This window comes from Taudactylus pleione, unplaced genomic scaffold, assembly GCF_031769625.1.
Source record: "Taudactylus pleione unplaced genomic scaffold, aTauple2 ptg000289l, whole genome shotgun sequence".
Lineage (NCBI taxonomy): Eukaryota > Metazoa > Chordata > Amphibia > Anura > Myobatrachidae > Taudactylus > Taudactylus pleione.
In genome coordinates this window covers 1,924,730-1,942,078 of record NW_028284691.1, presented here as the reverse complement: position 1 = coordinate 1,942,078, position 17,349 = coordinate 1,924,730, and the positions used below count along the sequence as shown (strand labels likewise).

At 45.9% G+C, this 17,349-nt stretch overlaps 1 protein-coding gene across 1 annotated transcript in view; it reads left to right on the top strand.

Annotated features, from left to right (window-relative positions):
- The window catches only part of LOC148511927 (inter-alpha-trypsin inhibitor heavy chain H3-like), a 233,322-nt gene that overhangs the window by 192,783 nt on the left and 23,190 nt on the right, over positions 1–17,349 (top strand). The window contains exons 15-19 of the mRNA XM_088482493.1: positions 1,362–1,412; positions 2,831–2,863; positions 6,291–6,404; positions 10,015–10,025; positions 11,435–11,460. Of these exons, the coding sequence (XP_088338619.1) occupies positions 1,362–1,412; positions 2,831–2,863; positions 6,291–6,404; positions 10,015–10,025; positions 11,435–11,460 (235 nt within the window). The remainder of the gene's footprint in view (positions 1–1,361; positions 1,413–2,830; positions 2,864–6,290; positions 6,405–10,014; positions 10,026–11,434; positions 11,461–17,349) is intronic.

Below are 17,349 nucleotides of genomic sequence, written 5' to 3'. Positions count from 1 at the left end.
CTCTGAATGAGGGCCTTAGTCTGTGGTTGTGCTTTAACAATGAATGGTCCTGACAAGGAACCACACTCTTAAAGGCTGAGATGTGAACAGGAGTAAATTGAGTTTGAACGTGGTATACTAAAGGGGGAAAACAAATTTGCCATTCTTAATTTATTTATTCTCATTACAAACACCCTTTGACTACCAGAAGCCCAGATGTTCAAGAAAGAGTCCAGAGTGGTGCTGATAGTGTCTTAAGGGGAGAGGTATAAAGTTATCTTTACGGGACTTCCACATAGAGGATAAGCTAGATTTTGGTTAATTTATGACAGGGAGGTCACTATGCTGCAAATTTTGCTGTTATATACTGTGAGCAGCCCTTTGTAGGATGGTGCTGGTTTACACTTTAGTAGGTGGATCAAATTCTAATTGTCCTCCTGCTTTAGTGGGTACCAGGCTGTGTAGTTATAGATAGGGGATTTTTTTTTCCAATTTAACAATTAAAGGGGCAACAGTTATGATCAACAACACTTATAATTGTCCCCGGCCCGCCCAACATCTATAAAGGATATATCACTAAAACATACCTGCCTACTCTCCTGGGAAGGTTGGGAGCCTCCTGAAAATCGGGTGGCGCTCCCGGCCCCCCGGAAGGTGGGTAAGTCTTCCGGCCAGCGCCACATCCCCCTACACTCCTCTCCACCGGCGCCCGTTCCGGCTTGTAAGTGCCTAAGTGGGAGGTCTGGGGGAGCTGATGATGCTATTCGCGCAGAATTGCATCATCGTGGCCCTGCACCAGGCCGGTCCGCCCCTAATTAGCATCACGCCCCCTGGCTGTCTCCTCCCAGAGGAGGCAGCCACAATGTCGGCATTTATGCTCTTAAAGGCGTGCTCAACTTGCACATGAACACCCTAGGCCTGATTCAGAGTCTGATGCAAGCCAAGTTTTTTGGGTGAGTGTGCATGCACATACCTGGGCCGTAACTAGGGATGTGCGAGCGGTGCAGCCGCATAGAGCGCAGAGCTCTGTAGGCAACACCACGGCCACTGCATCTGGCTAGCAGGCTGCCTAAAATGCTCCAGACCTGTCTGTAATGCTGCGAGGATGTGCAAGTGCAAGACACAAGGAACTGTACGTCCTGGTGAATGCAAGTTTCACCACATGTGCAAATTACATGTTTATTTGGTGTAAGTATCCTTTATAAATGAGGCCCTATGTGTTTACTTGCTCTTCTGTTACAAACCCCACACAGTCACACAGTCACTATACTCACACTGTACATTTACTGTACCTGTGCCTCTTTGCTTTCTCTCACTATTCCTTTATTCAATTATTTTTGGACAGATTTGTTTTGTAATATTTGTTTTACTGGTGTTTACAGGACAAGGACAAGGATATTCTTCCGTGAATGTACCCCCTAGAGCACAACAAAGTAAGATTTACATACTTAAATGTCATACTAATAACAATATTTTTGTTTATTATGTATAAATCAATTTTAATTTGTTTTATTGTTAGTAGTAGTTGGAAAAGGTGTAATATTAATAAGGGTCATTTGCTGATAAGAAAAAATACACCTGGCACAGCGTATGTCCTTGTGTGAAATGAAGAGCCTATTTGTACACAAATAAACCCATTGGTAAGGTAGTGTAAAGATCTGCCTGTTGAGATGGTAACTATTAAAGGGGCGCTAATTTACCTTCTTTTGATTTAAATAGTTGAGTGGATCAGGATATGATCCAGATCAAAAATGACGCAGCAGGACGTCTTTTTCTTAGTTTATAAATGACCCATTCTGAATACCACTAACGCTCTGGCATAAATATTAAGATAACTATTCATCTGGGCTTGAAAGCAGAGATTTGAGCCCCCGAATGAACTGTAGGCCTGACCGTACTTATTTTATGCAAGGCTAGGCTGGCTGAACTGTTGCAGTGATTAGTCACTGTTTATTTCATATATGTGTCTGTGCAGTTCTCTCCCAGCCATGCAAAGGATTATAAAAGTGTGGGTGAAAAATCTTCAGTGCCACAAGTCTCCTGGTGACGTAACTAAATTTTCATAATACAGGACAATGGGCCTGATTCAGAGCTAGACGCAATGGCGATTACGGACACTGATCGAGCGATTGTTTGCCATTGTGCATGCGTATAAGCTGCACTGCGATCGCATTGCGACTACGGACGCACAGAGGAATCCATTGCAAAGTGAGTGACAGGTTGATAGCGTTTTGGGGGTGGTGACGGGGGGTGGTCTGAAAAACGCAGGCATGTCTTTCCGTTTGAAAGCTGTTTAATGGGCATGCATAAATTAGCCCATGCGATTTCCTATGCAGCTCTGCATGTCAGGAGAGCTTTCAAGGTTGTGGTTGGTCAGACCTGCCGCAAGGGCAAGATGACTGCTGGATGTGCGGCAATGAAACCGATATTTACGCATTTAAGAGAAGGCACCATTACCATATTTTCACAGCTGCGATTCATACGAAATTGCAGCTGCGATCGCATTAGCGTCCATTTCTGAATTAGGCCCAATGTTCATTTGCTATTTTTTGCTTCTCTAGTCAAAGTTGCCCTCTCTCCCTGCCCAGCTGTCACCAAGCCATAGTCTTCACCACAACAGTAAGTGAACAATTTAGCACTAATCTCAGGTCTATCTTTCCCACATTTTGGCTGCTCAATAAAACATCAGAACTTTTATTAATGATTAGATGAATGAATACCATACATTAGTTGTTACAAATGTCTTCTAGCACAGAAAAGATAAACCTGGATTTATGAAGGCAAATATGTAATCAAACTATTCGTTGTACATTGTTATATCTATTAACATTTTTAATATTGATTTTAACAGGTCCTATCCTTCAGTCTTCTCCATTAAACTGGGGTAATGTATTCATCTGTATGTTACTATGATTGTTAAAAGAAGCTTTATGTACTCATGATAAAAACATGAATTACTACTAGTGCACCTCATCTCTTACCACAGGGGTAATCTGCTAAATAGCAATGGTAAAAGTAGTGCTGATAGATGGTGGTTGCATAGTGTTAGCAGCTATGATTAGTAAGGAAAATTACAGCGCTAAGTAAATACAATCTGTTTATCAGTCTTCACCTAAACTGTCTACAATTTAAAATAAATATCAAACAAAAATAATTGCTCAGGAGAGGGGACACTAATCTCATATACTCCTGGTCACAGAGGCTGTCAGTAGTTGCTGTGATTTTCATCAATACATCACTGGGGCCGAGGCTGCATTGATGAAATTCATATAAAATTAAGTTATCAGGCCCTTTGCCCCTCTCACTTTACCCAGACAGTGCCTGGATATAGGAGACTTATTCGCTTTCACTGGGACTTTTTGACTAGGGATGGCCATCGATGGGTTTACCTTCAGTGATCTACATTGATGGTATCATCAGTGGTTTACTTCGATGGCAGGACATTAGCGACAGTTAACCAATTATGGTTTACACAATTGATGGACATCTGACACTGACTGGAAGTCAGGACTCAGTTAACCAATCAGGCAAGGGTGTGGGGCTATGCGGTTTGCTTTGGAGCAGGGCTTAGCTCTGTAGTGGGGCTAAGTGCCGCCATCCAGAGGTAAAAAACCCCCCACTGCCGTACTCTCTTGATCATTGGTAGCTAACCATCGATGGTCGATGGCCATCCCTATGGGAGACTCTGCCCCAAATTGTTGAATTCTGCAAATTCTAGGAGAGTAGGCAAGTGTGAGCTAAAGTTTAACAATTTGCTCCAATGCTCTTGTTGCCAATGATCTGCTGCATTAGTCACAGTAAAACACATCCCACCTACTTCTGGACAGCCTAAAATAGTCTTCAATAACCTATACTAGAAATAAGTGGCTATCCTCAAACTGGGGCACCTAAATGGCACAGATGATAATGTTCCATGGTTGTGTTAGGTCATTGTACCCTTAGTCCTTGCATAATGGTGGGTTTCGTTCTGATTAAAGTGAATAGTTGTACAACGTAACCAATTGAGTAGGTACAATTAACACACTTTAATACAAGTAACATACAAACAATTAATAAACAACATATAGAGTAAATACTCAACTTTTGTCTATGTAGTCAGACAACACCGGTGATTCATCTTCTTCATGACATGTAGTTCATCTGGGGAACCCTTGTTTCACAATGCTCAGGTCTTTCAATTTACATTGTAGGCACCCTACTGCAGTTTCAGGTACATACAAGAGGTGAAGGGATTTTGTCTGCATTATATACCATAGTCCGAGTGCTGGCTTCCGGATATTAATACCATATTAGTTATATATTGGGTACCAAGCACTGGCTGGTGCTACATAGCATGGACCATTCGTATCTCTTGCACATGTGCAATAAGCACTAACACATACCCAGGACCTAGAAATCTAGTAATGACGTGTCCTATGAAGTCTGGGGTTACACTATCTTCAAAAGCCCCTTTGTCTACAATATGGGTATTGCTATCAGTAACCCATATCTCTTAGCATCTTGTGGCTCACTGTCTACTGCTATCACTATAAAAGGTCTTAAGGGCCAATTATACATCTCTGCTAATGTTAGGTACAAGTAGGTCCCTCAATATATGTCTTGTCTGACCCTAAAGGTGAAGCTGACCATTCTGTGAAAGTAAGCATAGTAAAACTGCATGAATACAATCTCCTTTTTAAACCTCAATGGGGCCCAGCACAGGTACAGGTATTACAACTTATATGCATATGTAGAAATTAACTATTAAACCCACTGGTTACAGTCCTGTAACGTGAAATGTCCAATTATGAATACAGAATGCAGTATTTTGGTTCATTTCAGTGTTATTAAAAACTAAATTTGTTGGAGTATTTCTTTCCTTTTCCATCACAAGCAGCAAATCACTTTCTGTTTTAATTATGTATTTCCAGACATCTAAACATTTAGTTTTGTCCTTGTGTATGGCTTCCTGTATTCAGGGTAATGCAAATATCTGTACAGACTGGTGAATTCAAGCATCTAGACATACGGTGCATGATTCTGAAGTGGATGCAGAAGCGCTTGCAGTTGCGTAGTCAAGTCACTAGGGCCGTTGTAGGCAGCACTGGGTGACATCAAAACAGCAGAGCAGCTTTGCTATTTTGGTGTCTCCCTCTTGGGTGGTGTCACCGGGCAGTGCTGCAACAGCAGTGAAGGATGACGCACAAATGCACACCCCAGTGTCTAGAGAGGCTGGGGGCTGCCCGGCAGCTGCCAGAGCACCGGGCAAGCCCCCAGGATGACAAGAATGGAGGTGTGCCAAATGGTCATGCCCCCACAAGAGCAGACATCAGGGGATTTGACCTCAAGGTGCACGAAACCATGCCCCCTTTTGCGATTAACTGAGTGCCACACTGGTCCGTCTGTGACTTTATGCAAATGCTGCTACAAAGTACTTCCCTTGTGTACATGCAGTTTCTCTGTCCAAGTGAGGCCTCCTATGTAAGCAGTTGCGCGTCTGTATTCGCAACATCTGTCATTGAAACGTCAGCGACACTCTCATAAGACAAACCTACTCCATGCACATGGGTGTCTATGTGCACGTGCATGCACATAGACACCTCCCAGTCACCGCCCAGGAACATCTACCACATTTTCAATACAGTTCTCTGAAATCACAACTGGGACTTTGTATGGACACAGGGCCTGATTCAGAGCCGCTCGCTCTGGCAGAGCACTCGCTCTAAATCAGGGCCGGGCTTTTTTTTTTGGATCGGCCTCTTGGCCGCTCGCATAGCTGTGGGTGACCACCCACAGCTATTGTGAGCGGCCATGATGATGGTCGCGATGGTCAAGACCATTGCGACCATTGGGCTTGCGATGAGACCCTTGTGGTAGGGTCTCGTGGCCGCAAGCCCCAGAGAGATTTTGGCTCTAACAGAGCTCTAACAGTCGCTAGCCGGGTCTCGCGCATGCGCATGACGGAGCCGGCTCTGTCGTGTGCATGCGCTGTGGGCCACCATCGACACAATTGTGAGCACTCAGCGATTGCAACCGGGTCTGAATCAGGCCCACAGTCGGGATACATGCCCAGTGAGACCTAGGTGCAAGTGCAGTAGCAAAGATTTGCTCCACTACGAGTGCGTCCATCTCGGAATCAGGCCCATGAAGTGGCAGACAGCTCAATGACACAGTAAACAGAAGTTTTATTGCTTTAAAGTAAGAAAAAAAAATTAAAACAATAAATATTTTGTGCCAATATAATATAGTAATTTTCACCACAGTGTTATGTATCAAAGAATACTAAATCAGGAATTACAGGAAGTTTTATATTATGTTATGTGTGTTGACAGCTGACTCAGACCCTCATTTTATGATAAATGTTCCACAAAAGAAGGACGCTCTCTGCTTTAATATTCATGAGGATCCCGGTGTGGTGCTAAATCTCATTAAGGACCGAGAACTAGGTATGCTAGAGCTTCATTATAATCCTTATTATTCTATATCATGTTGTGTTATGTAGCATATTATTTAAAGAGTCACCAGACAGATATTTAAGCCATCCTTATCTGTGTTCTCTGAGGTCAGATACATTTTAGAATTAAGCCCACAATTTGTATTCACAAGTCTACAGTATTACATTGTTTTATATAATTATATTATATTTATATCATGTTTTTCCAATATCAAAGGGGACCTGTGTATTAATGTAATAATTGCAATTAACTTTCAGAAGATTGCTGGATTATTTAGTTATTTAACATAATGTAAGACATATCTACAGCAGTCCCTGTATTTTCTCTGGTATAAACTGTCCTCATAGCTTGCTATGGCAACTGTGATAATAGCTTCTTTACCGAGGTCCAAAAGCTTTCATTATCCGAAATGGCAGCTAATGCCATTTTCATAAGTGTCTTTTGGAGGAAGAACAGCTTTAAAATATCAGAGCTATTTAATGTAATCTGTTATTTATATGGTAAAAAAGCCAAGATACATCTATATCTAGCCATATTATTATGGCCACCAGGCAATTTTATGCAAAGTAGCTAATCTGCAGATAATGCTGACGTAGGATGTATAAATCTGTATAAGAACGGACAGGCAAAGGTGTGCAGAGACCAAAGAAGTGCATCACTCACGTATTAGGGGAAATAACATGATCTGACATACTTTGAATGTTGAATGATTGTTGGCGCTCGCAGCAGCAGTGCGAGCATTAGCAAAATGCGACACTGGTGAATTATTTGAGGGCTGTATTTGTTAAAGTTTACACAGAGTGGCACAGTAGACAAAAGACTGGGTCTGAGCGCAAGGCCTGTGGTTGTAAATGGCTACTGGATACTCGAGCAGAACGTAGAGTGGATAGACTTGTTCAGTCCCACAGCCAGGAAACAGTGCATCAAATAATCTGAATCCGGGACTAAATCAGATGTCCTTTCAAAGATCAGTACACCGCATGTCACATTGTATAGGCAGGTTGGGTGCAGGATGCCGGCGCTCTGGATTCCGGCGGTCAGAATCCCGATGACGGCATCCCGACAGGGTTAGGATACTGAAACATGTCAGTCGGTATCCTAACCCTCCCCCTATCCCTACCATATCCCTCTCTCCCTGGTACCTAAATCTAACATCCCCACCCTAGTACCTAAACCTAACCTCCCCGCCGTAGTACAGAAAAGACAGTAATTCCTAGCGCATACCTTACAGTATAAGTATATATCAAAATCGTTAGAGTCATACAATTAATGACTCATAGTCTCAGTAATCTAATATGAAATGTATCGGTGATAAAATCTACTAAAAGGAATCTTTGGATTTAATAACTATTAGGTAGGTTCATAAAGATATAAAATTTGTATACTTTACTAAACAATATAAAAAAAATATGTAAATACGTCTATCAATTTATTCGTTAAAAGCTGTGTCTGAAGTGCAAACACCTAATACCGGTATACAAAACATATGAAATTACCACATGACAACATATATCACTATAACATAAAAAATGCCACATTGGTACAACATATAACATATAAAATCCAGAAACGTATGGATAACTTCTGTGTATACTGGAATAACCCCACTTGTAATAATGTCTTTCAGGGGATAATTCCTTATGTATAAATATCAAAAAATCTGGTGGTGATACGCTGAGTGCCTTTTACTCACCCCACCCCAGTAAAGGTGTCCTTATGATTTGCTCCCAACGGTAGTATTTAGACGAAAGGGACACTGGGCCTGATTCAGAGATGGACGCTCTGAAAGAGCGCTCGCTCTGAATCAGGGCGTTTTTTTATTTATTTTTGGAGTGGCCTCCTGGCCGCTCGCATAGCTGTGGGTGACCACCCACAGCTATTGCGAGCGGCCAGGATGATGGTCGCGATGGTCAAGACCATCGCAACCATCGGGCTTGCGACGAGACCCTTGTGGTAGGGTCTCGTGGCCGCAAGCCCCAGAGAGCTTCTGGCTCTAATAGAACCGGAAGCTCTCCCACTGACATCACTGGTGATGTCAGTGGGGCCGCCAACAAACGGCAGGCGTTTGCATGGGAACGCCTCTGTTTGTGAAGCCACCCCCCACGCCATGCCTCCAAAACAGTGCGAGCTGTCGATCAAAATCGACAGCCGCCCCCTTTTGGTGCGAGACACGGAGCGACGGAGCGCCCGTCGCTAGCTCCGGCATGCACATGCGCAGTGGCCTAACATTGACCTGCTCGCGAGCGCATAGCGCTTGCGAGCGGGTCTGAATCAGGCCCACTGTGTGGTCAGGTGCTCAATATCATGCCTCTGACGGCTGGTCAGCCTTAGTTCCCTTGATTTCCAGGTTCCGTCTGGCTACTGATGTACAGGCGCTGCTGTCACACAGGTGTATTCAGTAATCCAGGTGTGTGTGTTCCGCTATGGTGGTATGTGAAAGGGTCTGTCGGCAGACTTACCCGTGTCTCTGTCTCCTGTGCATAACAGTTTATGGTGGTAGATGTGGGATCGATACGTTCCACTTGCTTCAACGTTTCACCTGATCACAGGCTTCATCAGGAATGTAGAGTTGATCGAACCTTCCCTCCTGTACCGTCCAAATAAAGCGGTCAGCATAGTCCTGCATTGATGGTTGTATAAAATGGCATTGAACGAAACATAATTATGTGACAAAAGACTGCATACAGTATAAGACTGATCTCAGCAAAACATGAATATGTAAATTTATGCAAAGAAATAATTTACATATTCATGTTTTGCTGAGATCAGTCTTATATGTAGTCTTTTTACACATAATTGTGTTTCGTTCAATGCCATTTTCTATAACCAGAACCGGCATTTGGAATGCCTAAGGGGCATCCAGCGGCAGTGGCTTAACTAGGGTATTTGGAGCCCAGGGCAAATTTGAAAATGGAGCCCCCCACTATGTACGAGCGTGGTCACAAGGGGCGTGGCCACTGAAAAATGGGGCGTGTCAACATGACACACACCCCTTTCTTGTTACTGGGAACATTTTTCCATTTGCACCTTAATGCAGTGCCCCTTATATAGTCCCCCCTATGCAGTGCCCCTAGTAGTGGTCCCCCTTATATAGTAGCCCCGGTATACAATGGCCCCAGTAGTGGTCCCCCTTATGCAGCCCCCGAGTAGTTCACCTTATACATGCCCCCAGTAATGATCCCCCATATGCAGTGCCCCTTACACAGTTCCCCCAGTAGTAGTCCCCCTTATGCAGCCTGCCATTAGTTCCCCTTATACAGTGCCCCCAGTAGTGATCCCCCATATGCAGCCCCCCAGTAGTGCCCCTTATACAGTGTCCCCAGTAGTTGTCCCCCTTATGCAGGCCCCCGGTAGTTGTCCCCCATATGCAGTGACCCCTGTAGTGGTTCTCCCTTTTCAGTGCCCCCTGTAGTGGTCCCCCCTGTGCAGTGCCCCCAGTAGTAAGCCCCTTATATAGTGCCCCAGTAGGAGTCCCCCTTGATGCAGTGCCCCCAGTAGTAGTGGTCCCCCCTAGTAGTAGTCCCCAGTAGTGGTCCCCCCCAATGCAGTGCCCCCAGTACTAGTCCCCCCTACACAGTGCCCTTAATAGTGTCCCCAGTAGGAGTCGCCCTTAATGCAGTGCCCCCTGTAGCAGACCCAGTAGTGGTCCCCCCAAATGCAGTGCCCCCAGTAGTATCCCCCCAGTAGTAGCCCCTCAGTAGTGGTCCCGTGCCCCCCCTCAAAGTAGTCCCCTCCTTAGTAATAGTCCCCCCCCTGTAGTAGACCCCAGCAGTGGTGCCCCCAGTAGTACCCCCCCAGTAGTAGTACCCAGTAGTGGAACCCGCCCCCCCAAAGCAGTGCCCCCAGTAGTAATCCCCTCCTTAGCCCCCCCGATAAATACACACTGAAATGAAACAATAAATAAAGTAAAAATTCTTACCTGAATATACGCTCCCGCCGCCGTCCGCACGTCAGTCCTCCCAGCTGGTGCGCTCTGCATTATGGGAGAGATGTCATGACGTCTCTCCCATTACCCACTGCAGGAGCCAGAAGGAGCCGGCTCTTGCAGTGGGTGCTGTGGCTGCAGCAGTCAATGAGCGTCTATCTGACGCTCATTGACTGCTGTTTAACACACATATCGCCGCCAGCGCTGGGTGGTCTGACCTCATTGGCTGGTGATTCACACACACATCGCTGCCGCTCGGCGGTGATGTGCGTGCAGTAGCAGCAGCCAATGAGAGTCGTCTGACTCTCATTGGCTGCTGGTTAATACACACATCACCACCAGCGCTGGTGGCGATGTGTGTGTCAGCACAGCCTCAGCCTGCCCGCCTGCCACCCTCCTCCTGGCACTATTGGGCAAGCACTCAGGGGGAGGGAAGGGCTCAGCTGTGCAGCACAGGACCGACGCTGGAAGCCTAGCGCCGGTCCTGTGTAAATGTGTAGTGCTAACTGCACATACTGCGGTCGGCACTACACTGGCTAACTAGGGTGGGTCAGTACCATGGACGGCGGCGCGCCCCCCACACACACGGAGCCAGTCCCACGGCACCCAGGGCACGTGCCCCACTCGCCCTGCCCTAGTTACACCACTGTCCAGCGGCTCAGTACTGTTAGCGGTGCAATGCACTGGGTCCCGCGACAATGAAGGGGCCTGCAGTCGGCAGTACTAATAATGAGTCACACACTGACTTATTATTACAGTACAATGTGCTGCGGCTGGCCTCGGGCAGTCTGATTGTGGCTCTTTCTTATCCTCACTCTGTCCAGGCTGTCACTATGCCTGAGACCATCCCCTCCCCCTGAGTCTCCATCCCCTCCTGTACTCTATACTACATACTTGCCCACTTGTTTCCCTGCCCAAAACCATGCCGCCTAACCTCGGGTCTCCACCCCCTGTCTATTGTACATGCACACTGCTTTCCCTACCCGAGACCCTGCCCCTAACCCCAGGTCCCCGCCCCTTCCTCTCCAGTGTCTTCTCTGTATAATCGCACAGGCTCTTCTGTTTCCTCTCCTATCCTGGAGCCCAACCCCAGCAGGGACCACACAACTTTTTCCATGACAGGTAAGTGCCAGTATCATCTAGGGGGGTGGTCATGGTGTATTAATGCAGTGTGTGTGTGTGTGTGGGGGGGGTGTATTCATTTTATGTGTATGTGTGTAAGGGGAGTGTTTATATTATTTGTGTTATAAGTTATATGTGGATCACTGATCACTGTTCTGTGTTTTATGGTGCTCACTGCTGTGCACTCTGCACTATATGGCCCTCACTGTGACGCACTCTGCATTATATGTCCCTCACTGTGACACACTCTGCATTATATGGCTCTCACTGTGACACACTCTGCATTATATGTCCCTCACTGTGATGCACTCTGCATTATATGTCCTCACTGTGACACACTCTGCACTATATGGCCCTCACTGTGACACACTCTGCACTATATAGCCCTCACTGTGACACACTCTGCACTATATGGCCCTCACTGTGATGCACTCTGCATTATATGTCCCTCACTGTGACGCACTCTGCATTATATGGCTCACTGTGACACACTTTGCATTATATGTCCCTCACTTTGATGCACTCTGCATTATATGTCCTCACTGTGACACACTCTGCAGTATATGTCCCTAACTGTGACACACTCTGCATTATATGTCCTCACTGTGACACACTCTGCATTATATGTCCCCCACTGTGACGCACTCTGCATTATATGTCCCCCACTGTGACGCACTCTGCATTATATGTCCTCACTGATGCACTCTGCATTATATGTCCCTTACTGCAACACATTCTGCATTATATGTCTCTCACTGTGATGCTCTCTGCATTATATGGCCCTCACTGTGATGCACTCTGCATTATATGGCCCTCACTGTGATGCTCTCTGCATTATATGCTCTCACTGTGATGCACTCTGCATTATATGGCTCTCACTGTGATGCACTCTGCATTATATGTCCCTCACTGTGACACACTCTGCATTATATGGCTCTCACTGTGACACACTCTGCATTATATGTCCCTCACTGTGATGCACTCTGCATTATATGTCCTCACTGTGACGCACTCTGCACTATATGGCCCTCACTGTGACACACTCTGCACTATATGGCCCTCACTGTGACACACTCTGCACTATATGGCCCTCACTGTGACACACTCTGCGTTATATGTCCCTCACTGTGACACACTCTGCATTATATGGCTCTCACTGTGACACACTCTGCATTATATGTCCCTTACTGCAACACACTCTGCATTTATGTCCCTCACTGTGATGCTCTCTGCATTATATGGCCCTCACAGTGACGCATTCTGCATTATGTGTCCTCACTGTGACGCACTCTGCATTATATGTCCCTCACTGTGACGCACTCTGCACTATATGGCCCTCACTGTGATGCACTCTGCATTATATGTCCCTCACTGTGACACACTCTGCATTATATGTCCTCAGTGTGACACACTCTGCATTATATGGCTGTCACTGTGATGCACTCTGCATTATATGGCCCTCACTGTGATGCTCTCTGCATTATATGGCTCTCACTGCGACGCACTCTGCATTATATGGCCCTCACTGTGACGCACTCTGCATTATATGGCTCTCATTGTGACACACTCTGCATTATATGTCCCCCACTGTGACACACTCTGCATTATATGTCCCCCACTGTGATGCACTCTGCATTATATGTCCTCACTGATGCACTCTGCATTATATGTCCCTTACTGCAACACACTCTGCATTATATGTCCCCCACTGTGACACACTCTGCATTATATGTCCCCCACTGTGATGCACTCTGCATTATATGTCCTCACTGATGCACTCTGCATTATATGTCCCTTACTGCAACACACTCTGCATTATATGTCCCTCACTGTGACGCTCTCTGCATTATATGGCCCTCACTGTGACACACTCTGCATTATATGGCCCTCACTGTGACACACTCGGCATTATATGGCCCTCACTGTGACACACTCTACATTATATGTCCTCACTGTGACACCCTCTGCTTTATATGGCCCTCACTGTGATGCACTTTGCGTTATATGTCCCTCACTGTGACACACTCTGCATTATATGGCTCTCACTGTGACACACTCTGCATTATATGTCCCTTACTGCAACAGACTCTGCATTATATGTCCCTCACTGTGATGCACTCTGCATTATATGTCCCCCACTGTGACGCACTCTGCATTATATGTCCTCACTGATGCACTCTGCATTATATGTCCCTTACTGCAACACACTCTGCATTATATGTCCCTCACTGTGACGCTCTCTGCATTATATGGCCCTCACTGTGATGCACTCTGCTTTATATGGCCCTTACTGTGACGCACTCTGCATTATATGTCCTCACTGTGATACACTCTGCATTGTATGTCCCTCACTGTGACACACTCTGCAATATACCGTATGTCCTCACTGTGATGCTTTCTGCATTATATGGCCCTCACTGTGACGCACTCTGCATTATATGGCCCTCACTGTGACACACTCGGCATTATATGGCCCTCATTGTGACACACTCTACTTTATATGTCCTCACTGTGACACCCTCTGCTTTATATGGCCCTCACTGTGACGCACTCTGCATTATATGTCCTCACTGTGATGCACTCTGCATTGTATGTCCCTCACTGTGACACACTCTGCATTGTATGTCCCTCACTGTGACACTCTCTGCATTATATGGCCCTCACTGTGACGCTCTCTGCATTATATGCCCCTCACTGTGACGCACTCTGCATTATATGGCCCTCACTGTGATGCTCTCTGCATTATATGAATGAGGGGTTTTGACAGCTGGATAAGGGGTGCATAATGAGGCCAGTGGAGCTGTTCTGGATGTGGTGTGCTGGATGAGGCTTGTAGTGCTGTGAGATGGGCAGCAACTGGATCAGTGTGTGTGCTGTATGTGTGTACATGTAGCTATATATGTATCGAGAGAGAGAGAGAGATGTAATAGATACATAAAATGGAGGCAAATGAATCACAATTTTATGTCCTCTGCCAGATTCCTAAAGCAAGGAAGAGTATGTATGAAGAGGTGGGGGAGAGTGTCTGCAGAGTGTAGTGTGGTGGAATTATCTGCTAGGGGGCACCATCCAAAATCTTGCCTTGGGCACCAAATTGGTTAGGGCCGGCTCTGAATATAACCATCAATGCAGGACTATGCACCACCCCCATAAACAGCTAGGCGAGCATAGCTCTCCCTAATACAAGTCAGGGTGGATAAAACCCCACACCAACACCATAAGGATGGAAATGACTCTGCAAGGACATAGCCGCTGACCGCTTTATTTGTACGGTACAGGAGGGAAGGTTCAATCAACTCTACATTCCTGACGAAGTCTGTGATCAGGTGAAACGTTGAAGCAAGTGGAACGTATCGATCCCGCATCTACCACCATAAACTTTTAGGCACAGGAGACGGAGACACTGGTAAGTCTGCCGGCAGACCCTTCCACATAGCACCATAGCGGAACACGCACACCTGGCTTACTGAATACACCTGTGTGTCCACAGTGCATGTACATCAGTAGCCAGAAGTAACCTGGAAATCAAGGGAACTAAGGCTGACCAGCCATCAGAGGCATGATATTGAGCACCTGACCACACAGTATACCTTTCCTCCAAATACTACCATTGAGAGCAAATCATAAAGACACCTTTACTGGGGTGAGTAAAACGCACTCAGCGTATCACCACCAGATATTTTGATATTTATACATAAGGAATTATCCCCTGAAAGACATTATTACAAGTGGGGTTATTCCAGTATACACAGAAGTTATCAATATGTTTCTGGATTTACATGTTATACAGTATGTTGTACGAATGTGGAATGTTTTATGTTAACGTGATATATCTTCTCATGTGGTAATTTCATATGTTTTGTATACCTTATTAGGTGTTTGCACTTCAGATACAGTTTTTAACGAATTGATACATGTATTTACTAGGGGTGTGCACCGGCCACTTTTCATGTTTTGTGTTTTGGTTTTGGATCTGGATCTTTCTTCGTGTTTTGAATCTGGATTGATTTTGCCAAAACCACCCTTCGGTGTTTTGGGTTCTGGGTTTTGTGTTTTGGATCTGTATTTTTTTGTACAAAAGCATAAAAACAGCTAAAATCACAGAATGTGTTGATTTTTCTGCTCCTATGCTATTATTAACCTTAAAAACCTTAATTTCCACTCATTTTCAGTCTATTCTGAACACCTCACACCTCACAATAGTGTTTTTATGTCCAAAAGGTTGCACCGAGGTAGATAGATGACTATACTAAGCGACACGAGTGGGCGGCACAAACACGTGGCCCATCTAGGAGTGACATTGTAATGGCAGACAGGATGGCAGTTTGAAAAACTAGGCCCCAAACAGTACATAATGCAAAGAAAAAAAAGAGGTGCAAGATGGAATTGTCCTTGGGCCCTCCCACCCACCCTTATGTTGTATAAACAGGACAGGCACACTTTAACAAACAAATCATTTCAGCACCAGGGTCTGCCACACGACTGTGGCTGAAATGATTGGTTCGTTTGGGCCCACACAAAACAAGCTGGCAATTAATCTGTCCCTGCACAAACTGGCTCTACGGAGGCAAGATGTCGTCCTCATCCTCCTCTTCCACCGATTCCTCACCCTCTTCAGTGTGTACATCCTCATCCTCACAGAGTATTAACTCGTCCCCGCTGGAATCCACCACCACAGGTCCCTCTATACGTTCTGGAGGCTGGTCTCCCTGGAAGAGTTGATAATTCATTTTGATGAACATCATCTTCTCCACATTTTGTGGAAGCAACCTCCTACGCCTTTTGCTGACAAGGTTCCCGGCTGCACTAAACACTCTTTCGGATTACACACTGGAGGGGGGGCAACTCAGGTAAAATAGAGCCAGTTTGTACAGGGGCATCCAAATTGCCTCTTTTTCCTGCCAGTACAGGTACGGACTGTCTGACATGCCTACTTGGATGCTATCACCGATGTAATCCTCCACCATTCTGTCAATGGTGACAGTATTATATGCAGTGACAGTAGACATGTCAGAAATTGTCGCCAGGTCCTTCAGTCCCGACCAGATGTCCAAACTTGGTCCTGCCTGCCCTGCATCACCGCCAGCGGGTTGTTTAGGATACCTAAATTTTTTCCTGGCAGCCCCAGTTGCGGGAGAAAATGAAGACGGAGCTGTTGACATGTCACGTTCCGCTTCAGCTGACATTGTTTTCACCAGCAGGTCTTTGCACCTCTGCAGGCTTGTGTCAGCCGGAAAGAGAGACACCACATAGGCTTTAAACCTAGGATCGAGCACGGTGGCCAAAATGTAGTGGTCTGATTTCAACACATTGACCACCCTGGAATCCTGGCAAAGCGAATGAAGGGCTTCGTCCATAAGTCCCACATGCCGAGCGGAATCGCTCCATCTTAGCTCCTCCTTCACTTTCTCCAGCTGCTTCTGCAAAAGCCTGATGAGGGGAATGACCTGACTCAAGCTGGCAGTGTCTGAACTGACTTCACATGTGGCAAGTTCGAAGGGCTGGAGAACCTTGCACAACACGGAAATCATTATCCACTGCGCTTGAGTCAGGTGCATACCCCCTCCTTTGCCTATGTCATAGGTGGATGTATAGGCTTGAATGGCCTTTTGCTGCTCCTCCATCCTCTGAAGCATATAGAGGGTTGAGTTCCGTGTCACAACCTCTTGCTTCAACCTCTTGCTTCAGGTGATGGCAGGGCAGGTTCAAGAGTGTTTGCTGGCGCTCCAGTCTTCGGCACGCAGTCGCTGAATGGCGAAAGTGGGCAGAAATTTTTTGGGCCACCCAAAGTGTCTCCTGCACGCCCCTGTCGCTTTTCAGAAAATTCTGCACCACCAAGTTTATTGTGTGAGCAAAACATGGGACGTGCTGGAATTTGCCCAGATGTAA